This window comes from Anopheles darlingi, chromosome 2, assembly GCF_943734745.1.
Source record: "Anopheles darlingi chromosome 2, idAnoDarlMG_H_01, whole genome shotgun sequence".
NCBI lineage: Eukaryota > Metazoa > Arthropoda > Insecta > Diptera > Culicidae > Anopheles > Anopheles darlingi.
Window position 1 is genome coordinate 36316903 of NC_064874.1, and position 27500 is coordinate 36344402.

The 27500-nt window shown below is 47.7% G+C and overlaps 6 protein-coding genes across 13 annotated transcripts in view; 4 read left to right on the plus strand and 2 right to left on the minus strand.

Annotated features, from left to right (window-relative positions):
- LOC125950279 (protein phosphatase PP2A 55 kDa regulatory subunit) overlaps window positions 1-172 on the minus strand; it is a 14928-nt gene extending 14756 nt beyond the window's left edge. Inside the window, exon 1 of one of the 3 annotated variants that reach the window (XM_049678132.1) lies at window positions 145-172. The gene's annotated coding sequence lies outside the window, so the exon portion shown is untranslated. Of the gene's footprint in view, window positions 116-144 lie in introns of those variants that run through there. The other 2 variants (XM_049678131.1, XM_049678128.1) reach the window with 2 other exon arrangements.
- Window positions 1-27500, plus strand: part of LOC125950273 (transmembrane and coiled-coil domains protein 2) — a 300863-nt gene that overhangs the window by 261574 nt on the left and 11789 nt on the right. The gene's annotated exons all lie outside the window — the stretch shown is intronic.
- LOC125959203 (TATA box-binding protein-associated factor RNA polymerase I subunit B) lies at window positions 10419-13486 on the plus strand. The gene is made up of 3 exons (XM_049692013.1): window positions 10419-10688; window positions 10795-11306; window positions 11380-13486. Exons 2-3 carry the CDS (start codon window positions 10933-10935, stop codon window positions 13484-13486), a joined length of 2481 nt encoding a protein of 826 aa, XP_049547970.1. The 5' UTR covers window positions 10419-10688; window positions 10795-10932.
- LOC125950275 (clathrin interactor 1-like) lies at window positions 13648-27043 on the plus strand. The gene is made up of 4 exons (XM_049678116.1): window positions 13648-14270; window positions 16639-17204; window positions 17294-18172; window positions 23007-27043. Exons 1-4 carry the CDS (start codon window positions 14221-14223, stop codon window positions 23522-23524), a joined length of 2013 nt encoding a protein of 670 aa, XP_049534073.1. The 5' UTR covers window positions 13648-14220; the 3' UTR covers window positions 23525-27043.
- On the plus strand, window positions 18188-22255 carry LOC125950267 (telomere length regulation protein TEL2 homolog). Its single transcript, XM_049678100.1, has one exon. It carries the CDS (start codon window positions 18558-18560, stop codon window positions 21597-21599), a length of 3042 nt encoding a protein of 1013 aa, XP_049534057.1. The 5' UTR covers window positions 18188-18557; the 3' UTR covers window positions 21600-22255.
- The window catches only part of LOC125950262 (dedicator of cytokinesis protein 3), a 60430-nt gene continuing 60240 nt past the window's right edge, over window positions 27311-27500 (minus strand). For all 6 annotated transcript variants that reach the window (XM_049678088.1, XM_049678089.1, XM_049678086.1 and 3 more), the window contains one exon: window positions 27311-27500. This exon is cut by the window's right edge and continues 2856 nt beyond it. The gene's annotated coding sequence lies outside the window, so the exon portion shown is untranslated.

The window sequence follows — 27500 nt, forward strand, 5'->3', positions numbered from 1 at the left end:
CCGAGTGCCGGCCGAACCGAGCGGGCGAGCGACGGTCGCGAAGCAAACGAACGGCTCCGTCTGTGCGTGCGTGTTTCTGTTTATCTGGTCACATTGTTTTTTTGTTGTGTTTGTCTTTTCTTCTTCTACCCTTCGTCTTCTTACTGCTCCTTATTTGCTTTTGGCTTTTTATTTTTCCTGCTCTTGCTCGCTTCTTCCGGCAAGCCGCCCACGGCACTGGACGCGTGGTGGAGGTGATTGAGCGTCAGGAGATAATGCTTCTTCGCCTATCTGACGCACGAGCTCGGAAGTTCCCGGGGGTAGAACCGAGCACCGAGCGCGAGAGAGAACGCAAGACAGTGTGAGAGAGAGAGAGAGAGAGAGAGCGCATTGGACGGAGAGATGCGAGAGTTGCATCCGAAGCGCGCATGTGGAACATCATCGGGGAACAGATTAATCCGATGGAGACGCACGATTGTTGACTCAGGGCCCTGAGGGTGGCTGCGGGTGGCGTGAGTGTTTTGCCTTGGTTCGTGTGTTGCGGTTTGCGGTTCCCCATGTGTATGTGTAAGTGTATGTGTGTTTCGTTGTTTTGATGAAAAGTGTGTTTACTTGTTTCGTTTTATTTTGTTTTTGGTAAAATTTTTATACTCTCTCGAAAATGGTCTTTCCAGTCGATTCGAAGGCGTATCTCGCGCGACCTTCCATTCATTCGGTCCTCATACATCCTTCCTTTCTACTTCTCGTACACCCATTCCATCGAAGAACGTGACGTAAGATGCGGGTTTTATTTTCGAGACCTCGACGGCCGTTGTCTCCGCGTGGCTCTATTACCGACAGGTACGAGAGTTTCTTTTTCCCGATTTCTAACAATTCCTAGCCACAAAAACCGCATCTTCGGTGTGGATAAACACGAAAAAGGTAAGCAAAAACCCGACCGCGATTGTTGCGAATTCGAAACCGCGACAGACAGCCGCCCGGCCGTTTGCCTCCCGTCCCGTCCCGTCCAGGTATCCATCAATACATCATCCACGCGGTATCAGAGAGCGCGACGGTTTCGAGTGTCAGGGCAATTGGCTTTGACCGTTTTCATTTCCTTTACCTACCCCCCCCCCCCTTCCCTCCCCCCACTCTTCTTTTATTTGGTATCATCGATAGCAATCTACACCTCATCGTTGTGACCGAAACCGCTATCGCAACCTAGCGAAGGCTCGCAGTTGTTGATGTGGGTTAAGGAGGTTGTGTCGATTTGATTTTATTTTACGTTTACGTTCCAGCCCTGGAATACGGAGCAGGCCTGGGATTCAGGTTCGTGTGGCCATTGTTTCTGGTTGTCATGTCGATCAACCGTTGACTATGATGATGGCCGATGACGATGGTGAAGCGGAAGGAGAAGTAGGCCTGACGAGTCAGCTCGTGAGATTAGGTGTGACGGGTTCAAATCAGTGTATACCGGTGATAGGGTACGGCCATGTCCCTAGTGCTGCTGACTGATAGATGAGCCGTTAAACAAGACATTCAATGAATAATTCAAGCGGGGCACAGGATCCCAACATGATGATGATGATGATGATGCCCCTGGTCTGCTCATGATGGATGAATAATTTAATCTCCATCTAGAGTGCCGAGATCACAACAACTAGCGCTCGGCATTCACCGAAAAGCCGTACCGGACCGAGCACGTTCTGCAGAAAAAAATAAAAACCGTCGGAAAATTGTTTTGCAAAACACTCAATATCAGTAGCAAAAGCCGAAGAGCGTGGGCTTTTCGGTATTGCTATTCACTTTTCAAGGACGTAGACCCATACTGCTCAGGATATCTTCATTCAGTCGCAATTCACATGCGCCCCTCCCTCATCTATCATCACTCATCTTAGAATGATTCATCCGTTTTCGGTCCGGACTGGATGGACACGGGGGGGACTGGATGGTTGCTTTCCCACGTTTCCTGCACTCCACCGTTTCGTTCCAGCTATTTCTGTGAATCACATTGTAATGCCTTCCTTCGAACTCATACAACCGTACAGCTACATGCTGTGCTGTGTGAATGTGCAGATATCATTCTTTTTGACGGTCGCCATTGTGTTTTACTGTGATACTACACCATCACATATGGCACATTCAGACGTGCCGCTTTCGTGAGCTCCTTGTGCAGTCAAACCAACCACAAGATGGTGTAGCGTGTGCGGCTATTTGATTGCATTGCTCGGCCTGATGTCGGGGGCCTGACATAATATTGCATTTCCTTCATCCGGATCCAGACGGCACACTTTCCATCGTCCAAGATGAAAGCGAAACCAGTGCGAAACCTGTACCACGTTCCGTTCTATTCGAACCGAGGCACAGACATGTGTATGTGCACAGCGTAATGTTTTCTATTGCAATGTATCTACACAACCCGCTCCGTGTGACGTGCGTGCGGTCATAAATCTCGAAATTCGAGGCCACACCCGATCTGGCACGAAACGGCAGCCCAGGCCAGCAATGGCCCCCACCCCCCTCGCAAGGTGCAGTAGTCGTGATTACTACCGGACAAATAACCTTGCGCAGGTTCTTACTGGCACGTTCGCATCGGTTGCATCGGTTTCACCTGAAGCGAACGTTGGAAGTACGGAATATCCGGATGAAGCGCTGAGCATGAGACCACGAATGTGTAAATTGCATCCAAACGATACTTGCACGCTACTGCTAGACGGTCTGTATTAGAGCCTTCGATTGATGGTCAGCAAGTTGATAATTTGCAAGGCTATCGAGTCGAACCCGGGGTGGAATATAAGAATTTATCAAAAGTTATGTTTATTATATTCTACCATAACGTATCGAATGATAGTTATGGGGATTTTTTTTGCGTTCCACAAATGATCATTGTACTGAACCGACAGCTGCAAGTTGAAATAAACTTATCATAAAACTACCCATCCCTTGCTTCGTATATTTCCCGTAAAACTTATGAGCTCACTCGTGTGAACTAATAGCCAGCGTATCAAACGTGTGCGTAACCAGTTAGCATCTAGCCGATAAAGTAAGTCAAATTTGCGTAACCACGGCCATCCTAAACGGATATTTCCGTCCAACCGTGCTGTCTCTGATGACGCTCTTCCCATCCATGGAAAAAATAAATGAAAAATTGTACTGTAAAACGCTCAAGCGCATTAAGGGGGGGCTTCGGTGTTTTATTTTATTACTTCGCATTTACTTTTTATATTTTTTATAATGGCTTATCCTTTCAAGAGTATTGTGTAAAATTTTGGGATCAATCGAAGCTAAACTGACAAAAATATTGATTTTTGAAATTCCGCTTTTCATACAAAACTCAAAGCACCTCGCTACTTTAAAGCGGTCTCTCTAAAATCTTCACATAATCTGTGCACTATTTGCCAGGTAGCCCCGTCGAGTTTTTATGAAAATTGTTGAAACTTTTTTATAATTATATAAAACTCGTTTTTTGAGGCAACATCGAAAACAGCATCACTTTTTCAACTTCAAAAATCTGCCAAAAATCGAAAAACAGAAAATTTAACAAAGTCTCAACCGGGCTACCTGGATAAACTTATAATCTAACAAAATAATATTGATTTGTAGAATTCTGATAACCCGGTACGTGACTACGATGGGCACCACAAAAAGTACATTTTTGCAGACTTGCCTTTCTAGATTGGATGCCATGAACGCAGTTTTTGATAAATCTTCCACAAAATATTCTTGAAAAGTTGTAGTTTAATAATGGCATATTTGAAAAAATAAAGTTGAATGGTTTCTTCACTAAAAATCGTCAAAAATAAACCTTTTCTTACCCGAAATAATCAAATGCAGTGCATAAACTTAATATAAATACAAGATAACACTCTTATCACATCTGGCCGAACAAAATTTAAAAACACTCGTGGTGGCTATCAACACGTTTAATTAATAACGCGAGCAAAAAGAGCTTATCAGCCGCTAAAGCGCGCCGACCCGTCGTCTTGTTTATGACGAAACGAAAACTCAAACTCCAATTTCTAATGATCCCTCATCCTGCTTCTCGGACAACATTTTCAAGCTCGCGACCTGCCATAATGTATCCCTTCACTCTCTTCTCTCTTCTTTCATCTTAGCATGAGCGTTCATGCGTCATGATGAGTTTACTAAATTAAACTCAAAATCCGCCTGCTAATCCTTCAACCGGAACCCAGCTATCCCAATCGATATAGCTCACTGGCGCGGGCTGGTTACATGCCATGCCACGCCATGCGGTATGTTCAAAAGTTGGGGATTTGAAGTATTAAATATTCATTATCAATTAATTAGACAAACGCTTCGCGATCCGCTACGCACCTTTGTCCGACGCTTTGATCGTGCTACATTAGCTCGTAGTCGTAGTCGTGTCGATGAAATCCTGCCATATGCTCATCGCATTCGACCCGCGAGATATACGTTTCCATGCCATTGGTTTACCTGGAGGATTGGAGGTGATGTTTCCCGTGGTTAAAAAGTTCATTGCGATGATCGATCGAATCTCTACCTTCCCGAGAAGGTCGGTGCAGGAGTAAGGCCGGGAAGTTTTCCCTGTAACAGGCCCCGCTAGCGCCACCGGTTGCGTCGTTGGCGGCGGCAGCACGGGTTGACAGTGAAGAAAAACCAAAATTGGCCCGCAGAAACCGTGCCTGTTTATCTTTTCCAAAGGCACTTCCTCCCACCCACGTGCACTTTGTGTTAGATGCCCTTTTTGCCTAGAAGTTAGCGAGCGGTGGCCACGATGAAAGCGGGCGTGGGACACCACACCACAGCCAGAGCTCGGTAAAAAGGGTGGCCACAAGGACCACACACACACACACACAGCCAGGAGGTTGGATGTTGCCAGCAGGCGCGCAAGTTGTTTATTTTTAACTTTTATTAAAAAGCCTGGGCACCAGCTGTGTAGCACCTAGCTGATGGTGGATGGTGAAATGTGAAGCTCACGGGAACGCAAGGGGTTCCGGTTCCGGTTTAGCCTTTCGCTAACGTTGGTTCAAATCTCTTCCGCGATCCCCTCCACGAACGAACGTGACGAGTACAAACACCCACACACACACGCTCCTATGGTGATGGAAATAGCATGGAAGTGGCTTATGAGCGAGCGTTTGCGCATAATATGGGTATGATATGCTCGCTGGCATAGCCAATGGGATACTACACACGATAATAGAAACTGCCAACATGCCGGGAGATACTTTGAGGGCTTCACACCATCACTCACCTCCGAAGCATCCGAAGGTCCTGCCGAGGGGAACGCTTGAACTGAACCGTACCAGCAAAGCGGCTGGTCGGTGTAAAATCAGCAAAATATACATCGCCCTGAGTTAATTACCTCATCTAGCCTGTTTACACCGCCCTGTAGCCCCTTGCAAGGTAGAACGGTGATAAAGGGAACCTAAGTTCTAGTGGCATTTCGTGGTGCGCATGGCAAAGGCTCTTACGACAGCACACGTGGTACAAAAAAGGCTTACCAAGGCACCGGCTCCGGTGGCCTGTACCCTTTACGATGAGCAACGGTGTCGCTCAAGTACCAGTCATCCCCCTTGCTGCACACACGGACCAATCAAGATTTCTGACGGTACTCTGCTGCGGGTGTGTTGGAACGTGTCTAACTTGCCAAACCGAACGGAAAAGCTAGCAATTGAAGGCACATAAAATGGTGTGCCTTGAGCATAATGAGCCGCTAGCGTCTTTGTGGCGTTTCTGAATTGTATATTTCATATCTGTAGCAGCCACTATATGCATGCCTAGCACATTGGACATCGGAGCTTTCTGCAGCGTTAGCCTCCATCTCGTTACCCTTCCCATGGCCGGCATGTCGCGGCCTTGATGGTGGCCAGTGGACTCTCATCGTCGCCAATGATGTTCACTCGTTCTTTTCGCTCCAGCCATCCGCTCCGGCTTCGCAATGATGCTTTCATAGCAGCGACTGCGAATATTGTTTTCGTTGGAATATATTCAAGAAAAGACATTGTGTACCTGCCTGTGTCTCTTGCGCCTCTCCGCACGCTAGTAGCCTCGCTTACCAGTCCGTCTTCAACGAAGACAACACTCATCTTCAGCCTATTGCTTGCGAAGTATGGACTTGCTGGCGTCCTGGTGGTGATGGCAAAGGAGCCAGGAATAGCAACCACCAATGGAGGGCACTCGCACAAGCTTCTTCAATTTGCTTAGCATTTTAACACGACTCTGTGCTTTTATCATCAGTTTCATCGGAATCACCCGACCCATCCCGTCCATTGGCCGCCTGTCCTGGGTGTTTTTTTTTCTATGCTCCCGTTCGTCCGTTCGTTGCTTCGTTGTGACAACGTCCTTAGCAGAACACACACCACAGTCCTTGCTTTGTGGATCTGCGTTTTGACTTTTTCGTGAGAGTCACACACGAGATTGCTGTTTGCTGCCAGTCATTTGCGTCTTTCATCGATCGCATGCTTTTTGTGCGAGTTCCTGGACTCCGGAATGTATGTGAAGCAAGGGATCCTTGTGCTGACGTCGGCTCTACTTGTGCTGTCCTTCGGGGATTCCACAAATCGGCCTACAGTCAGCGAATTGGACAACTGGTGTGCGACGAGAGATGGTTTAACAGCCATTTTACGCTGCATCTCGGTTGTTTTCATCTCGGTCTATCATGCAAATGATGACGGATCATTGTGCAAATACTCACTACCAAAAGTAAACGATTTCGCTTCCACTTTGCATCAAGCAGTAATTGCCGTGCTTTAGAGTAGTGATTCAATTTTAAACGGTTTTTCAAACGGTATTGTGGATTTATTCGCTGCACAACTACCAGACTTCCACAGCAGCCTTGATAAATTGATAACCAATAGCAACGATAGAACGTGTATTACATTAGGCAGCATCAAAACAGATTTTCGAAGAAGGATTTGGAGAATTTATTAAAAGCCACTAAAAGTCCCCAATCAAATGAAAAAGAAATCAAAATAAAATACAAACTAGCTCCTTTCAAAACTCCAGGAACATGAGTTAGTCAGAGTTTGATTTACATCAGTAGTATAATCAATAGTTAAATAAGTATTTGTTACGCATGCAAACATCACATTTAATAAATTAAAAGTATGAAGATAATTCTTTAAACTAACATGAAAAGCGAAACATAAATTTAACGGTTCAATCTTAATCTGTGCATCAAGTGAGCCAAATTAACTTTGAAATAACATTTGAAAATTAGTAAAAAAAATACCTTCTCTTGTGCTGCAATAAAAAAAGCACAACCAAACAACTGTAACCACTTTGCACCGAAGCACAGCATCATCGCTCGCTCCTAGTATGCTGGCGGTACATCGTCCTCGAGCTCCGACCCTTTTCATAGTGGGGTTGGGTGGATGGCCCACCACAGCCACATGGCGAAAATGAAACATAAAGCCAGCGCCACGGAGCATGGAGCGAACCTGAGGAAGAGATGCTTCTGCTCCTCTTGCTGCTGGATGCCTGGATCAGAATAAGAGAGAGAGAAAGAGAAAGAAAGAGAGAAAGAGAGAGAGAGAGAGGTAGGGGGAGAGAGAGAGAAACAGAGAGCAGGAGAGAGAGCGAGCGAGCCCGATAAGCCATGAAAAGGTTGAGTGAAAAAAGGCGGGGAAATGTTGCCCGCCAGATGATAAGGTTGAGTTCGACGGTCAGATTTTCATCGATCGAACCGGTGAAGGGCATCAAATATTTACGAACCAACATTTTGTTGCACCATCCTTGTGCCGTTGGTTTTTGCGAATATGAAACAAAAATTAAGGCTAGCTTCTGGCACCAGCACTACGGTCGTCGGTCTTAAAACAAGAGTCTGGCTGAGCCTGCAGCATCCGGACCGTTTTAGGGCCTGTTGCTGTGTATGTCAGGAACATTGGATGAAAAGTGTTTTCGAGATTTGCAGAAAACCAACCAACCGACCGCAAGTTTGCGAGGACGAGATGGACGAGAAGAAGGTTACAACCCCTCGGATGAACACACGCAGCTCACGTAATCATACGGAATTTGGGCTTTAATTTGTTTCTGGTCGTGCGAACATTGTCGTACAGACGATAGCTCGCCTTCCATAGCAGAACTGGTATGCACGAATGGTTTACTAAAGGGGCATCTCAAGCGGAAGCTAACAGAAAGGAAGTGAATGAAAGGCCGCACCGAACGTGAGGTGTTCGCTGCGTACACACTTCCATTCGCATCGAATCAGGTAGGAAGCGATGGCGAAATTACATAAATTTGTTGCCGTGTGAAAGGGAGTATTCGGGTGCCGGAAGCATGGAAACACTTCGTTACAACATAAGGTCCTTTCCGGACGCTCGCCTATGCCTGGAGCGATCCGTAGCCGAACGGGAAAAAGCGGCGGCTTTTCCACACTTTTCTTTCACTTTCACCGAAGGTGTTCGTTCGATCGCAATCACCATTATCCTTCTACCAGTAGCATCGGGCGTCCTTGTGGTGAGGTAAACCAGGCGAATATGTTTATTGCCTCCACACGCTCGCTTATCAGTACACTGCAATCGCACACGTACGCCTCCTACACGCTATGAGAAGTTTGCAAATCAATTATCCTGCAGCACCTCCTCGCACGCTCTTCACAACACTTTCGACTATAAGCACACATACACTTCCACTCATGGCTCGTCATTTTATCATCTTTAACTCTTTCGGCAAGCAGGAGACTTTGCGGGTTAGTGCGGCCATTTAAAGTATACTTTCAATTTCGCACTCGTCGAAGGATTCGAACGCCAGAAAACAAAACGCGACCCTATAGGAATGTTGCCCCGGGTGATTGATTACCGCCAATTGAAACCACACACAGACAGTATATCCATGGAGAACAGGATACAGTCTGCCTTGCCAACGGAGCAAGATAACAACACTGATACGGTCCGCTTGCGGCCCGAAGGTTCGTGGCCGCTCTTTTTCTCGGGCACGACCGCAAACTCGAAGCGGGAACGAATCGAACCGGAGCGTTATCCTCGCCGAACACTCTGCAAAACGATCCAAGGACGAAAGATACCGCTCCGAGCACATAGAGCACGCTCAAAGAATACACGCGCCCAAAGAAGCATGCACTTGCCATTGTCAAATCAACACTTACATGAGAGAATTTTTACATTAAAGTACTTATTGTAACTGATGAAATGTATGAGACACAATAATCTTTCAACTGCTGTTAATGCGCTCAGGATTGACTAAATTAAGGTATACACGTTAAGGTCCTTTATGTCTGTGGCTTCGATGGTTTGTAATCCTTCCAAGGGATATCGATATCCATCGATGACCACGTTGTTTCCAGCGGGCGACCAAACCAAATCGCCGAGTTGAACTGTAACCAGGTATCAACTGCTAAGATGCTGAAAATAATCAAAATCTTTCAAAGATATTGATAATTACACCTAAACTACAGAATGTTTATCGTCCAAACTAGTTAAATTACTAAACTAAACAACTGCAAAAAACCGTGAAGTGAGCTGTCGCGGATGATATGGAATCGTGCAGCAAATAAATCTAAATTATGTTAGAATCTAGCGTTACGTAATATTCATCCAGAGTAAGCTAAAAAAATCTCGAAATTGTGGAATATTGTACTAATCTCCACCAACCTTACAAGGAGATCGAGGAAAAATTATCGGCGATTTTTACTCGGCCTCGGAACTGGGCAAAGTATGACCAGAAGACGATGGCGACATGGAGCTGGAGCAGCTTATACTGAATAAAACAAGCCTTCTGAATGTAAGTCGTGTAATCGATCACAGGATCAAGCCGGCAATAGAACTAGGGATCTCCTGAATCCGACCAACGGCATGCTGCGATTGATAAGTTGATTTTTGAAGAAATCATAAACGATGCTAGTCTTTTGGCCGGAGAAACCCAGCAGGTCTATCGCAAAGAGGAAGCTGCTGCGCTTAATCAGAGTTAATGAAGTGGCCCCAGGAATGAGGATATAGATACAGACGATGAAGCTTCTGACGGTCGATCTTGGTGAAAATTGGCCATGCATACAAAGGCCACATGCATACAAAAACCAGAGAGAGTGAGTTGATTCATGAAATTCAAGGAAAAAACTCAAATTAAGAAAATTAAAAAACCACAGTTATTTAGAAAATAAAAAAAAAGGTTTCGCTCGCAATTTCAAAAAAGCCACGACGTCATTGAGGAAAACGTCCGATTCAAAATGGATTTTCTGTCCCGCTCACTCTTAGTAGAACTCAGACTTGTGCGAGAGAGAAAGGCTCATCGTTTACCTCACTGTGGTTTTAGGAGTCGAAAGTTCCGGGGTTCGCCCCATGGAACAGTGATGGTCGATAAAACATGGGGATTTTTTGCCAAAAAAAGTAAAATTTTCGATTAAAAATTCAAATTCCTTGAGAAAATAAACATGCGTGGCACTGTTGCCGTTGTTTTGGCTTTGAGGTTAGGTTCAAAATTTTCTGGATTTAAAGGAAGTTTTTAACTTTTAAGACTTTTTTTCGTGAATGTAGTGATAAAGATAAAAGTGATAAGAGCAAATTAGCATTATTTACAACTACCGCCGTCGTTTTCGTTGGAAAAATAGGTCGAGAAAGTGAAAAACCGTGGGAAACTGCGCTCAGATTCACGAAACGAACGATCGAGGACGAGAGAAACCGCGAAAAAGGATTCTACATTTCCGTTTCCTTTACCCTAAAAGAATCCTTCTACAGCTCCGGGAACCACTCAACCAACTCACCATCGACCTTAGAGAGTACAGAAATCTGTAGGTGAGATCCGGTAGCCTGGGAAATCCATCGGAAACCGTGCCGGCCAGTTTTAATGTTCGTAATTCTGCAAGGATCTGTTTCATTAACGGTCGAATTTTCTTTCCAGTCATTCGTCATCACTGCAAGGACTCCTGCAATTACCCTTCGGATACCCCTTTCTACTAACAAATGGAATACAGCGTCTGACCCTCGGAACACTTGGAGGCCGAGTTCGTTTTGTTTTAATAGATTTCGTAACGTGAGGATGAACCGTAGCATCGGCGAGTGTGAGGTGTGTGGGCTGGATTCGTTTACTCTGGATGCCGGATTCTACTACTGCGATGAGTGCGGTACAAAGTTGGCCGTTAAGTGCGAGACCGTGGTCGATGCTGTAGCCGGCAACGATGACGTGCAGCACGACGTAACGAAAACAGAGACGAAACATGAAATCAGTAGCTGGGAGCAGTTGAACTACATACTGCACGGTCTAACCGAGCGGCTAATCGAATTGGGCGCCCCCGCGGAATTGAAGAGATCGGTTCTTCAAATCTGGTGTGCCTATTTACAGAAGGCGGAGATCGCGTTCTTCGACAAACGCAAACACTCGCGACCTCGAATCACTCTGCTAAATCAGCCGAAGTAAGAAAAATACGGACCCTAATTATCAATCTTTTTATCAGACAATAAGCATATTTTTTTTGATTTTGAACAGCGATTTAAAACTCATCTTTAACCGATCTGTGGAGCGTACCAAAACGGAATCGACAAAGAAAAAAGCTAATGCAGAGATAAGCGAGAAGACGCGCAAACGGAAACTGGCCCAACAGCTAATCGAAGAAGAACACAGTTTGCAGCTGCTGAGCCAGCAATCCGACCTGAGCTCTACACTGGATAGCCTCTCGCAGCAGAGTACGATCAATGATTCGAAAAAGCCGCTTCCGGGACGATTCAACAAGCGTGCTCGCAAACGATTATTGGATGAGCTGCGCATCGACGAAGAGCACGTGATATGGCACGAGCGGGAAGCGCCAATGAATTCAACCTGCCACTCAATATCGAGCTCAATATTAACCAACCGAGTTTCGCGAGGACCCGTCTTCTCGGCCAATGATATGACGAGAATGAACCGACGCTCGGTGCTGTTGGCTATTTTGGCTCTCGGTCTCAACCAGGTCGGTAGCATCATTATGATAAGTGACCTCTGGCGATGGTGCGAGGAAGGACATCTTTATTTCCACGACATTAGGCGCTACTTACCGGATACCATCGACCCTGAGTCGTACGCTGAGACCATTTTTCACCTAGCGAGATACCATTGTTCCGAAGAGGAAGTAAGAAGATTGGCAAACCGTTTGGTTCGCAAGTTATCGATTGTACCCCGTCGACCCGATCTAGCGGCACTCTGCTTGCGCTATTTAGGCGAATTGGCACTGCCATACGATTTGATGTCTTGCATAACGAAACTCATTGCGATCAACCCTCCGAGATGGGATTCTAGCAGCTGGAAGCCATCGTCCTTGCCTAACTACGAGATATCGGCCATGCAGTATATTTTATGTGCGATGAAGCTGCTGTTCGCACTAGATGGTGCGACTGAGGACAAACTGGATACCGCTACAAAGAAGCTTAATGATCTGTTGTTACCACCGGGTCCCGGCAAGCACAAAGCGCTCTTTGTGTGGGGTGAATGGCAACGGTACGTTGCTATGCGGCGCATCATCCTCGAACAAATGCACTTCCCGACGCACTACTCGCAGGTTCAGATGATCAACGGTAAACCAGCGTTCGATTCGGAAATGTTTGTCGACTTTATGGAGTCCATGGTAGTGTCCGACGAGTATGAAACTTCCGGTTACCGATCGAACAACAAAAATGGTCCAACCTGGGAGCGGCGGTTAAGCAACTTGAACTCCATTATATCCCCGCTCGCTGACAACCACCGTAAGGCTGGCGTGTCTAGGTCGTCCAACAGCACGTCGTTACGACATTTCGAGTTCGATCCTAGTCTGCAGCCACGGCGTTCGTATCTGAAAGAGATTCTAGCAATGGATGCAACTGAGCGAGCCTCCGTCTACATTCCGGAGTATATGTGGACAGATCACAGCGAACGGGTGGTTGCACCATTCGTGAACCCAATGCCGCTTAAAAGGTACCTCCTGAGCCAGTGTAAGGTTCGATTAGTAACAAAACGAACTAAACTTAGCATTGAGCACATCCAGATGGAGAAGTATTGTTCAACCGAGAATAGAATCGATAGATTCATTAGAAGGCACAGTCTCATGGAAGTTCTATTAACTAACTGCGACGACGACAATGACGACGGCGGCAACGACGACGGTGACAATGATGATCCGTCCATTGCCGAAAGAAAAGATATTTTAGAGTATCTCGAAGAGCGCATCACAGCAAAGCAGCAAAATAGGGATGAGTTGCTGCGCCATGTGCTTCACCGCAATGTGATAAACGATCTGGGACTCGCGTACAGTTTAACAGCAACTGGCGATAACGAACAGGATGCGCATGCTGTTAATCCATTCGAAGGCAATCCACCGTTGCTCGAAACGCTTGACGGAGAGGAAACTTGCGCTAGTAAGGTTCACATTTCGCTGCCCAACTACCACTACTGGACGCGAAATGGAAGTTACGATATACTATACCACGATAATGGAGTGGAGCAGTATTTGAGTGGCCTTCCTGCCAGCTTTCGATTTTTATTAAAAGAAGCCGCCACCGTCACGTGTTCCTCGGTATGTGAACTCTACCACGGACTCCGTCAGCTAGAACAACGCATTTTTCAGTTGTACGATGAAATAAAGTAGTTATCGGAGTAGTGTACGGTAAAAAGAAGTTTTTCAATTCCGCGCCGAACCAAACGCAACGGAACGCACCCAGTGTGGTTACTTGTAGTTCAATCTACCTCGCATATTTTCTTGCTGCTTGCGTACACTCTGCCTCTGCAGCAGCTTCCGTGGCCCGTGACCTACCACCAGAGGAGTAAAAAGTGAGGTTTTTTAATTCGATTCTCCTAAAGTGTTGCCTCTAATCGCTTCCGCGAACGTCGTGTGCCTTTCGCCTAATCTGGTGCATCGGAATCACCGGGAATCGAGCCAAACTTCGGTCTACACGGAACAAACGCGAGGGCAGAAGGTGGCGTAAGGCGCACGGACAGCAGGTTGAATGCAATCTCGGTGTAATACCTGGCGCTGATCGAGCGCGACGTGGAACTGTGCTCTCGGGTGGGTGGTACGCGATTCGTGCGTGCTTGCGTGCCGTGATTCAGACCCAACGTTCCGCGGTGTCCATCGTTCCGGAAGAAAGCAGAACCCCCAAAATTCCAGCGGTCAAAGTACGGTGCCCGTTCAGAGCTCCTCTGGCGGGTGGTGGCGTGTACTTCGTTGCATTGTTTTGATTGCCCACTCCACCTCCTTCCTCTGCAATTGAAATCTCCATTTGATCTCCCCGCAAACCCCCCGAAAAAACAGCATCCAACAAGGACGAGCAGCAGAGGCAGCAGAGCTACTACCGTTGACCGTGAAGCAGTGATTAAGCAATCATGGATAAATTCATCAGCATGTGGAAAGTGCGAGAACTCGCCGATAAGGTGTAAGTAGTAAAACCAGTCACCACACTTAACGTATTCCAGCGTATTCATCTTCAAAACTCGGTAGCCCACGGTGTAGAATAGCTCGCAAAAGCATCTTTCGTCGGGCGCTACTCAGGTGTTTAAAGGATTGCACCAACTCGCAAGTCAGGGAAAAGATAAGAATTCTGGCACCCACACACACGATTAGGGTGGAGCCGTGCAGCAGTGGTGATGTTTCCGTTGAATGGTCTGATATCAGTCCGGCCAGCGGTAACCTTTGGTTTCTTTTGCTCCACGACGTCGTCGTTGTCGCCGCCTCGATAGTTGTTTCGAGTGCGATTAGCGTAAACATAGCAAACAAATTAAAACACGCTTAAGCAGCGAAGAGGGCTGTCGAGCTGGCAAGGTACGACGATGTTTTCTTTCTAGCCGGTACACGCTTATTATGGACGAACTCCAAAGTAGGCCGGCCTGTATCGAAGAGGACTACTGCTTCGTCGTCAACTGTTGTGCGTGTCGAGTTAGCGATCTTCGTTTCACACCCCCCGATCCTCGGGCTACCGGTGGCCGTGAGCATGAACATTTTAGATATAGAAGGGAGGGGTGCAGTGGGGGGATGTTTCGCGCGATTGAAAGTGAAGGAAAGATAGAATGAAGGTTACGCGACATGATGGCCAAAACCTAGTGTGTGTCTCCCCGGGAGGCGATCAGGAAAATATTCACAAAATATTATTTGAACTTAATAAATCTCTTCCAGAATTCGATTTTGTCCACAAATCATCATCAAGAAAATATACCGACACCAAAGAATGTCACTAAAGTTTCCAGTCCGCCACTATCCACCTAGATGAGTCAATTCGCACCGGTACACCCTGTCGACATGTTCGATGATCTTGGTTGATCAGTTTCAAGGTCGCCTTCGGCGAGTGGAGGAATGTCTAGGAATTCCTCGGTCTCTATGCTGCATGAAATGGAAGGGCTATGGAAGGGTGTTACCAAGAAACATAAACGTAAGGAGGGGAAAGAGGGGGGGGGGACTCGTAATGAGGTCAATTTTCGGTGCACCTAATTTCTTTTTCCATTTGTCCTATCCAACCCAATCGAGCGCATACACAATGGCAATGCAACATTCTACAGCAATGAGGGCAGTGGCCTACTTTGACTTATTTGGAAGCATTCCTTCGATTTTTTTTTCTATTTAGAACTTCCAGTTAGTATCCATCCGGCTTTAAGTAGTTTGTTCTTTCTGTCGCGTTCTTCGATTGCTATGTTCATGTTATGCTACATCGATCGCCCTATAACATGTGCTAGACGAGAATAGAACTGACTAAGAAACGATAAGCATCATTTTTGTTCGCGGTTCTCAACAGACTGCCGCGTGTGGGTTGTTTGCCGCCCGGGCTCACCATTTGCCACATGCGCTGCTGCGTGCTGTTAATGCTCTGTTGTCGGCGTCGTTGCCGTCGACGCTTAAAGCCGTTACCGGATGCCGGAACTCGTTTGCTGCTGTGGTCGGTTTCTTACAATGATGCCTCTCCATCGCGATGCAGACAGAGCTGGCTGGTACGATGCGATACGTTGAATTATTAAGCGACTTCCCCAACGCAAACGCCACGAGCATATGCTGCTGAAGCGCTGAACAAGCGATGTGCCTCAAGTGCAAGGGTGATGATAGGAAGGTGGCGACGGTTTCGCGTCAGAAGCGATTGTAGTCGCTGGATTTGTGGATGAATTTTTCATCCGTTGGAAAATTAGAAGAGAACCATGATTTTTGGTTTCGTTTTGTCCGGGGGCTGGGTGGCCACACCACACCTTGAACTCCGTCTGTGCCGCCACTCTCTCTATCTCTTTCTCCCCCTGCGTAGTGGCTACGGGCAACACCAGTTCCCAAAAGCGAATGAAAGGTGTTGTCGTGTCGTTTGCGGCACGGTCCAAGGTGATCGTGCCCAAAAATGGTAACTAGGGAGTTCGCTCGTTCGCACGCATCGCATCGCATGACCCCTCACCAGGGACTAGGACGAAGAGAAGTATCTCACACACGGATCTACAGTCGAGGGTCATCGCACAATGCAGAGGGTGCGAACGCCACGAAGCGAGTGCGACTACAGGTGTGGCTTAATCGCATGCAAAATTCATTTGTTCTCCAATGGTACTCGATCGAAACGATGCTACAGAACTGCCGCTTTTTGGCGGTAAAAGGGGTTTGCGGATTAGGAGTTACGGATTGATTTCCTACCTGTAGCCGCTTGGATGTGTGCCTATTAGAAAATGGATTAAAGTAGTTCCCATTTCCAATTACAACGACAAAGATGTTGACTTAAAGATTTCTAACTCATGCGAAAGCATTGATAATCATCTAATCGTCTTAATTGTTTCCTCTTTCCGCAGCACGAACGTGGTGATGAACTACACAGAGATCGAGGGAAAGGTACGAGAAGCGACTAACGATGAACCGTGGGGACCGACGGGGCCACTAATGCAGGAGCTAGCGCACGCCACCTTCACCTACGAGCACTTCCCGGAGGTAATGTCAATGCTGTGGAAGCGCATGCTGCAGGACAACAAGACAAACTGGCGCCGAACGTACAAAAGCCTTCTCCTACTCAACTACCTTGTCCGCAATGGATCGGAGCGAGTCGTGACGTCCTCGCGGGAACACATCTACGATCTGCGTTCGCTAGAAAACTATACGTTCGTCGATGAGAATGGCAAGGATCAGGGCATTAACGTGCGGCACAAGGTGCGCGAGCTGATCGACTTCATTCAGGACGACGATCGGTTGCGCGAAGAGCGGAAAAAGGCCAAAAAGAACAAGGACAAGTACATTGGCATGAGCTCAGAAGCGATGGGAGGTGGTGGACTGCGGTACGGTGGCAGTGGAGGAGGAGGAGGTGGTGGTGGCTCCGAGTACGGCGGCTACCGAGATAGCTACGAACGGCGCAGTGAGGATCGATGTAAGTGGTGGTCTCTTCTCCCGCCTTTTTAGCTAGTTTATTGTATCCCTCGGTTAACGAGTAACCTCGCGCTTATTCTCTAATTCCAGACAATGAATCGCGAGGAGGTGGTGATCATCACGAGTACGACTATCAGTATGAGGGTGAGCGAGAGGATTCGGACAATGAATCGAACGGACCGTACGATCGCTCGAATCGCTATCAGGATCGAGAACCCGGATCGAAGAGTCCCGCCACCCGTCAATCGTCCAGTCTGTCGATCGGATCGACGGGCATGGCCGGCAGTACGGGGGGTAGTGGTGGAGAGCGCAAGATTAACCTCAACATTAAACCGGTCACAACCGGAGGTAGTAACAGCGTGGTGACGAGTGCACCACGCGCGGCTGCCTCAAAGCCGACGAAAAAGATCGATCTCGGTGCGGCGAGTGGCTTCGCCAAAACGGCTGCTGCTGCAGCTTCCTCGGTCAGCACTAGCAATGCATCGAAAGACTTCGGTATCCACTCACCGACCCATCGCAATACACACGCGGAAGAGATTGTTGGTGCCGGCAACCAGCAGGAAGTGCTGGAAGATCTGTTCAAGACGTGCCCGACAAAGAGCACATCCGCCTCAGCGTCGCTCGTCGGTAACCATGACGAGGACGATGACTTTAATCCTCGTGCTACGGAAGAGTTCGGTGACTTCGAGTCTGCCTTCGGTGGTGGTGGTGGTGGTGGAGGCTCGGGCAAGGCACCGGCAACTTCGACCAGCAAGGAGGGCGATGAATTTGCCGATTTTGCTGCGTTCAGCGGATCGGCTCCATCGGGTGCCGGTACAGCACCAGCTGCCACCGCTGATTTGCTGTTTGGTTTGGGTGGCGTCGCTCCGACAGCGGCGACGACAATGCCAGCAATGGCGAGTAGCGGTTCAGTCGATATACTTTCCGACCTCAGTGGCCTATCGCTCGGTGGAGGCAGCAGTACCAATGGTAAGTTGTGTTCCATACGCTTCTCCAGTAAGCCTTACAGGACAGCGAGTCACTCGTGTGTTCCTTCAAGTGATATTGTTAGTAGCGCGCAAGGTTAGAAGGAAGGTTTTTGAAAACTCTCTTTCCAATTGGACACTCTGCGCTCGCTTGTTTGGGTATCATTTGCAATTTTCGCATGCTGAGCCAATTGCGGATCTCTTGATCTCGATTCAAGTGCGTGCAAGACACCTGTATTAGTTCCCGAAGCGTCGCCTCGCGTCCACGCCTGCATCATACTTCCGTCCCGTTGTTGTTAGTTCCTTGCTTGCCTATTCCTCCTGCGTCGCTTCATATTCGTCCGACTCCTTGAAACTCCTTCAATGCGCTATGCGGCGAATGTCACCGAATGCCACAGAAGGTCAACGGAAAAGAAGAACGCAACGGATCGATGGTGCAACTGTTTTGTTTTGCCCTTTCAGCACCACAACAACACACCGGCAGCAGCAAGCAGGCTGACCTACACGCTGACAGCCGCCAACAGCAGCTGCAACGTCGATACAACGAGCTGCAGAAACAGTTGAACGGAATGAAACCAACTAAATCGGGCGGCAGTGGCCCCGTAGTTGCCGTTATCACGTGTGAAGAGGATCGTCGGCAGATAAATGAGAAGTTGGCCCAGCTGCTCGAGTGCTTACCTGGACCGGTACAACCATCCGAGCTACTCGCGTGCTCGCTCGACGAAGGAATGTCCACTGTGTGGGACAAGTTTACCGATGAAGCCCTACCCGGTTTGTTGGAAGATTTGGTTCATCTATTGGATGATTTAGAAGAACCGTTACTAAACCGATTGGTTCAACTCGATGCGAACTTATCGTTTCCACTCGAAACTATCAACATGCTTACGAAAGCGGCGACTGCCACGCACCATGGTCGCAACCGAGTCCTGAAGCTACTGATCCGGCTGCTGACAGATGAGTCCGTATTACCGGCGGCGTTCATTTATGAATCTCAAAGATCCAAAGCAACTGAATCCTGTTCACCGCAACATTCCCTAGTGCAGCTACTCGCTGCGATTCCGAGTCGGATTGCAAACGTACTGAGGGAACGATTACCGGTTGAGCTGCACCCTCGAGAGTATGGCCGAATTATGTTAAGACAATTCCTTCGAACCATCGCAACGATTGGCGAGCTGGTGAAGTTTTACGGCCCAGCAACTGTACTTGCACCCACTGGTCCTATTGGTCCAGCATTTTTCTCGTCGCTTTTAAGCAAGCTCGTGATTGATTTCAATGAAGATCGTCAATCACCGGCATTAAAGGCGTCGCTGATCCTACTTCTTCGTAATAGTGGCGGTAGCTTGGGCGACCTCTCGGACAAGGAGGCATCGTTGGCACATTTTAACCGTTGTATAGTTACCGGGCTAAGCGCATCGGCCGTTGAAATCGTTGCTTTAATAGCACTCCGGGAACGCATCGATCTGCTGTCAGTATTCCGCGATGGCACCAATACCGAATCGGCGATCAAAATACCCGTTAGCTGGTCATACGTGTTACTTCAAAAGATCCCACTGTACAACTATTACAAAAGTGAGGTCATAATCGAAGAGCTAGTGCATTTGTTAGCACGGATTTCGAGTAAATCACATACCAAGAACGGCGCGTCCACAGTACTGGAGCAGCTTATGCAGCAGCTGTTGGTGGTATGGTCAAGCCGGACCTCCATTCAGCGCACCAGTTTTGAACAGCACATTTACGTTACGAAATTACTCCTGCTTTCCGTGGCATACTGCTGCACGGGGCATCGACAGATAGCTAAGCAGACCCAACAAAAGGAAGCATGTCGGCGCCTACTATTCGATGGGTTCCAGGTACATCTCGAGTCGCCGATGAAGCAGATGCGCTGTACAGGCATGATCACGGCCGAGGTGATCGAGGGCCAATTTAATGCCGGCGATACGACTATGGGGCGTTTACAGTTCGAGTACGACGATTTCGATGCGGCAACGAAGGCGTTGATCGAGCAGTTGCGAACATTCGGTGATCGGTGTCGTCCAACGGATGACATCATCGAGGCAGAGACCCTAGAACGAATTGATTGGGCAGCAGAATTGTTGCTCTCACCCATTGAAAAAGAAGAGTCGGAAAGAGCCGAAGCGAGACCTATAGCTGCAAGCACTCAAAAACCAACCACAAATCCCGTGCAGGACAGTGACGATGATGATGACGATGCTGTTGATGCGCGGAAGCAAAACCAGAAAGTGGTACAGCGGGATCTGGCTGATCCCGTGGAACAGCTCGACTCTGACGATGATGAAGATCTACCGGCGTACGATATGTCAAACGATACCAAGATCGATGTGGAACGCCATCGTCCCAGATATTTGCTCGATTTACGTGACACGCTGGTGGACCCGGAAGCCGTTAACCAACAACCGGAGCGATTCGAAATGGCCATGGAAGCAGCACCGGAACTGATAGCCCAACAGCTACCGCACAACGCTGATGCAAAGCTAGCACAGGAACTTCTCCAACTGTTTCTGGTTCTCGAATGCCGCACCCATATGCCCACGTTTAGCGAGCGTAAGTTTGCTGCTCTGGTAGCGATCGGTGTGGCTTTCCCGGAGCAGGCGGCCACCTTTCTCTGTAGTGAGTTTCACGCCGAGGTAGGTCGACATAACGTAAACCGCCGAATCTTCATGCTCGATGTCCTGGCCGAAACTGCTAAGGTACTGTCCAACGTTCGACCATCTGCCGCGGTGCCTAGCGATGAGACGCCGTCGGACCCAAAGCCAACCCAGAGGCCAACTCAAAAGCTGTTGCTCATGTTCCGCGATGAAGCCGAACAGCGCACCAAGCACGAGGAAGCGGAACGAATACTTCGAGAGCGGCTTGAACGCAAAACGAGACGCTTCGGTAGCCGGAAGCGGCAGAAGACGGCAGAACAAGAGCGCGAACTGGTGAACCGGTACGCTGACGTGGCGGGTTACTTCTTCTTCCCGCTACTCCAGGGATTCGGTGGCAACCGGTTTATCTTCACAGCGGGACTCAAATTCCCGTACGACGCCGAGAACCTACTGCTTGTAAGCTTCCTACAGACACTGGCCGTGCTGATGGTATGCGCCGAGAACTGTCCAATCGCACCGCGTATGGTACGGGAGGTGTTTGCACTTGCCAGCCTGCTTCGGTACAGCGAAGAACCGCGTGTTCGTCTGGCGGTACTGCAGCTTCTGGCAGCCATCTTTCTCGCGATGAAGTCTGCGGGTTCTCTACTTAGGCAACAGTTTGAACGGGAATTGTTGGAGTTACGCGAATGGCTGGAACAAGATTGCATCCAGCTGGACGTGTTACGTCGTGGAGAACCGAACGAGGAATGTCGGGAGCTTGGACGCCATGTTCTCACCATGTGCTACGATGCATTAACGACAACCGAAACAGAGAACCCACCGTAGAAGGGAGGGAGGGGACGTGTCCGCAAAACGGTGAAGCACGTTGCAATGAATTTCACATAACAGTATTGATAAGGCATTAAAATGGAAAACGAAAACCGAAAAAAAAACGTGCCAATCCTACTCTTATTGATTGCTATTGGGCCTGGTTCGCAAAGAATGATGTCTATTTGCTATTGGCCGTGTCTTTGGTGGTGTTACGAAGATTAGATTTGAATTGCTTTATTATTATTGTGAAACTGTACTACTCGCTGGGAAGATCTAGGATCCCGAGCCTAAAGGATCCGAGACCTCCGAGAATGGTGTTGCGATTGCCGATCTTAGAAGGGAGGGACCTACATAATGCAGAGGGGACTACTGCTGCTAATGCTGCTGTGCGCCCTTAACGAACCATCTCGCCACACTTGAAGCACTTACAGTCGACCGGTTCCTTGAGGCGGATTTCCATCGTAGCCGACTCGTGATCGGTCATCCGCACACCGTCCGGATCGTAGCAGTGTGTCAACTGAAGCTGCCGTTCGCGCAAGAACGACTCCCGGCAGCAGTAGCACTCCTTGAGGAAGCCGGTTGCCGTAATGACGGATGGTTGTACCTGGCTGTTGCATTTACCCTCGCACTTGTTCACCGTCACATCACCGTTGCACGTCCGGTACAATCGGCCCAGCTCGTCGTATTCCTCTGTTAGGAGTTAGCAAGCATTAGATAAAGGATGCTCCCTCTCATACCGCTTCGCTTCGCTCTGGCTTACCTTTGATGAGATGAATCTCTGACGGTAACGTTTCACACGTTTCGTCCGCCTGGTTGTGCTGAGCGTAGGCCGTCAATTGGCCACTAAGCAGTACCACCGTCAGCACCAATAGTGCGCCACCTTGTACCATCGTTGTAATTGATGGTGCGCCTTGACTCATTGTTGATTATACCGGAACGCACGGAAGCACGAAGAATCCTGTCGGTTGGTCAGTCGGTCGGCTGAAATGTACTGGCACGTTTCGCGCACTGAGCAGACTGAACAGGAAACATGCATTTTTATATAGTGAGCGTTAGCGATAGGGACAGGAACCGATCGATCGTGGTCATCGTAGTGGCTATCGCACTGTACATGTGTCTCCCGCAGCGCGCTACAACTCTGTTCACTCTGTTGTGTGTAAGAAGGCAGGTCAGGGAAGGTCCGTCTACTGATTCGGTCAACACAAGGCATGGGGTGTCGCCACGTAGGGGGCCCTTGTTCTTGTTAGTCCCGGGGCGGCAAATGACCTTTGGCGAGGACGACGCCATCCACGGGGACCTCGTGTCTCGTAAGATGTGTCCTTTCCGGACGATGATTGTCAAGGTTCTACAAAGGACAGACGGGAAGTGCGTCATCCATCCATCCGTCCAATGCTAATCCATTTCGCGCTCTTTCACTTCCAGCTGCCCTGTTCTCTTCGCTTAACCAGACCGCCAGCAGTAGCGGTGGTTTGCTACAACCAATGTCACTCCTGACTCCCAATAGCATCAACAACAATCCTTCACTACTGCCCGGTGGTGCTGGATCCAATCAAAGTACCGGCACGATGCCACCGAACAACGTCGGCACAACCTGGAAAAACGCCGGCAGCATTAACATCGATCTGGACAATCTGCTCGGTAATGGTGTGAAGGGTGGCAAAGGCCCAACCAATGCACCGTCGATGAACCAGATGAAAAGCATCCACTCCAGTCCCGTCCATCAGCAGCAGCCCCAACAGCAGCCGCCAATGTCCCCTTTGAGCCCCATGGGGTACGGTAATTTCGCGGTCGGTGCCCAAACTCCAACACCGGCTGCAGCTACACTGCAGCCGACCATGATGATGGGTGGGATTGGTGGTGGTTCGTTTCTGAACGGCAGTAGCAACGCGCAATCATCATCCGCTGGTCCGGCATTTGGTGCGTTTAATGCGTTTCAATGATCCTACGCCTCCGCCATCGTCAGCGCCGGCGGGACGTAGGCAATAAGAACAATAACAAACGGACCCTATCGCAGAAGCACGCAGGTCGGAACCGGGTGTCGAAGCAATCCGGTGGCTGTAACCGTTTTAGCCGTCTTTCAACGGGAACCGTTTTCGACCGGAATCATCTTTCTCCGATCCTTGCCAAACTAAACGATTGTCGACGAACCGCACATCTTCCTTTCGACCCTCCGAGAACCCTTTTCTAACTTCCCTTCACCCACCATATATTCACATTGCGGCCTATGCGAGAGAGACAGAGAGAGAGAAAAGAAAGAAAGAAAAAATGAAAGGAGTAAGCGAGAGAGATACAGATACTAGTGACCTACCCAATCCCCCTCCTCTTTCCTTGATGTCCCTGAGAGAGTGCACCATCGTTGCACCGTAAGCAAATACTTTACCGAAATCGTATATATCAGTATTGCATTCTCTGCCACACGCTGGAGCAGCAGTAGCAGTAGGCCATGGACCATTTTCTTTCCATTTTCTTCCATTTTAGTGCAATTTACCGTTTTCCTGGTTGCAAAGGAGAGGACACATTTCCATTAAATACTTTTAAAAGACATGGGCCCCGATACCACGGCGCCTACTGTTACTCACGCTCGGTGGTAGTAATGTGCTAGACGTGTTTGTGTCGCGATCACCGGAGCTACTGCGACTGCTGTATCCCTGTGGCTAACGTACTGTTAATGTTAGAGTATCTTTTGGAATCATTCCTACCAGCCACGCTCCGTTCGTTTGGTTCGTTCTGTCGTTGCACAATAGTTTCGGATTGAGACACGCGGTCACGTTCCAACAGTCAGTGTTTGTCAGTGTAAGCGATACACGCAACTAATACGAGGAGCCTTTTCTAAATTAAAGAACAGCACACCGTATGAAAACAGGGTAACATTGGATAAGAGAGTGAGTTAAGAAAATTGTTACAAAAGAAAAAACGAAATTGCTGCCGGGGAATTCTGAATTTTACATTTTGACGACGGCATATTGAAGCATGTGAGGAATTGCTATGAACGGTCAGGCGACTGTGGACGATGCAGATTGCGTGCGATTACAGAGAGTTTGGCATCGATGGAATTTTTGGAAGAGGCAAGAATTTTGGAAGGCTATGGAGGGATATTCCGCGTATTTGTTGGGGAGAGAAAAGAAAGAAGTTTGGCAGGCAGTTTTGCTATCGTTGTATATCGTGTACATAGAGTTATTGAAACAGACCTGCAACACGGGATGTTAGTTCAAGGATGAGTTGATTCGCGCGTAACGGTACTAAGAGGAAACGAGCGCATCCATCAGTTATGGAGATATGAAATATTGAAAAGGATCACGTTAGCATTGCGTGACGACACGTGACTCGAGAGCAAGTTACGGTTGTGTTCTACCTTAGCAACATACACAAGTCAAGGACGTGCACCATTAAGGGCAGTCTCGATTGTTCTTCACTTTGTCAGCATTTGTCTTACTACAATTACATACCTTTAGCAATACATTTTGGGGATATTATTGGTGACAGGTGGTGGTTAATCTGAGACAAAACGCGGTGTTAGCCGAAGTAGGAGCAGCATTTTCGTTAGTCAATCTTTTACACGGTTTCCGTTTTTATCCCACTCTAGACTCTAACGTATTTTTTTTGAACGTTCAGCTTTTCCCTTTGTGTATTTTAAAGCATTTTTCTTTGGCTCTATGCTGTGTTGTTGTCTTGTATAATCAGTAATCTGTATTTAGTTGATTTTTATATTTTTTTGTTTTTGCCTATTACATTACTTTATTAGCTTATTCTAATACTAGCTAGAGCTGAGCTTGCAGGCAGGTTTTATCGACCACTTGCTGCAGTACCTACGTGAGGGATGGGAGAGTAGGAAAGTGTTCGACTCATTTGCTTCATCTTAGAAGAAGTATTTCTGTGCGCAAAAGCATACAACTTTGGTATCGCTATTGTTATCGTCCGCCAGTTCCCTTCCGTTACCTTCCTTTGATGATCATTACTTAGCGGTGCAATTTAGTAATTATCCGTATGCTGACTACGCGGAGTTAACGAAAGTGTTATAGATAAAGAGAGAAAAATGAAAAAGTCGAGCAAAAAACAGGAATAAAACGCAACGACAATAAAAATAATACGAGCAAAAAAAAAGAAAGAAATGTATGAAAGAGGAAATGGAATATAGCAAGAGGAAATAGAGTAATGGAAAACTATAGTAAAATCGAAAAAACCCAACATATAGTGCTAGTGGAGGGAGAGAAAAGTAAACGAACCGAACATATCGCGGAAGAATGGTACGAGCGTCAGGATGCGAGGATGGAGGGAACCGATGGAATGATCGGTAGTACATTTGAACGGCTAATGAGCTGCGTGAAGGACTGCAGAAAAAGAGGAGTAGCCAAAAGAATGAATTGTTTAAAAAGTTTCTGTTCTGCGAGTGATAGGTCTTACTCGTTCTTCTTCTTCTTCATCTTCTTTTATTATCTTCTTCAAAAGTCTGAAACCGTAGACGCGGTTGTCACCGAACCTTGCTCGGGCTACTGAGACCGTGCAAAAACTATGAAAGCGGAAAATATACATTCTTTACAAATATACATTATATACATATAGATATATATACATCTAAAGAGATCTAGAAACCGTAGGCAGCAGCACAAGCAGTGGAAGTGCAGGGGGGTCGGGTGGAGATGAAGTAGAGTACGACTCACCATGTAAATCCAACCCAACCCCACAGGGTGTCAATCAATCCATTTGGCCCTCAGCGGCCTTGCATGGCGGTGCATGTCAGTTTATTGTTGTATCGTTTACAGTTTTTTCTCGGCAATATATTGTGCACCAAACAACCCCATTCCCTTGCTGTCCTGCGAAATCCGTTATTTGTTGGTCCAGCACGCAGCATCTTAGGTGCAAGTGGGGTCGACGTGTCGATCCGCGGTACGAGTGAGATGCACGACCGTTCCTAATAGATTTCGGATGTCGAAACAGCAGCGATGCGATACGACGCTTTAGGATTCTTTTGGGGTGATGATAAAAATTGCAATTTCCACGCGACGCACATCGATGTTGTGTGTAACCATAATGTGGATTTTATGTTAACGTGCGGTTGTAGTACTGTGTGGTTCTTCAAACACTTTCATTCGGTTACATCAACCTCCTGATGCCGCTGCATGAGAAACTGTGAAAGTCGGGAGAAAGCAAGCGCAAACATACAGCGCAATGCAAAAGGTAGTTTTCAGGAAGAACAGTTAGAGAATGTTGAATTCCGAGGAGGAGCCAAAACGGTGGCGCGTGGAATGCGGGACAGTAGAAGGAGGAAACCACGACGAGTGCACGCGTGAAGCAAGAGGAAGGAGTCACGTAATTAACGAAAGATGTATTTTTGTTGAAATGAAAATTTAAAAAAAATGTATTGAAAAACAATCGCTGTTTGTGTCATTTTATTGTGCTCCAACTTTTGTTCCAATTTCCAAGTGCGACAACAGTGCCGTGAAGATACGGTATTCAAACTGCGGTATCCGTGATTTAGTATGCCACTGCAGACACATGGCTCGTTCACCCAAGGTTCTTTCAGGGGAAAGTGTTATGCGCCGACTTAGACATAATAGCAGAACACGTCTCGACGTATTTCGTTTGGATTTGACGACAATCCGTTACAGTATTAATTACATCGCCCTGACAACCTCTTTCCTAATAAACAGTAGCAATAGCGACCGGGTTTCAGTTCTTTCGTCAAGTAAGTGATTGACTGCACTCAAGCAGCAGGCGTGCGAGACTGATGGTTGTTCATGCATTTTTATTTCTTCTAGCACGCTACTACATGGCTCCGCAATATGCCACGCCGTCCACGTATTACGCGTGTCGGCCGAAGAGTTCCTACTGTCCTTCCAAGCGCACAAAGCACACACACAAACACATACACATACGTAGCAGCACACACAAACCCAAACCACGTGGCAGTCTGTTTAA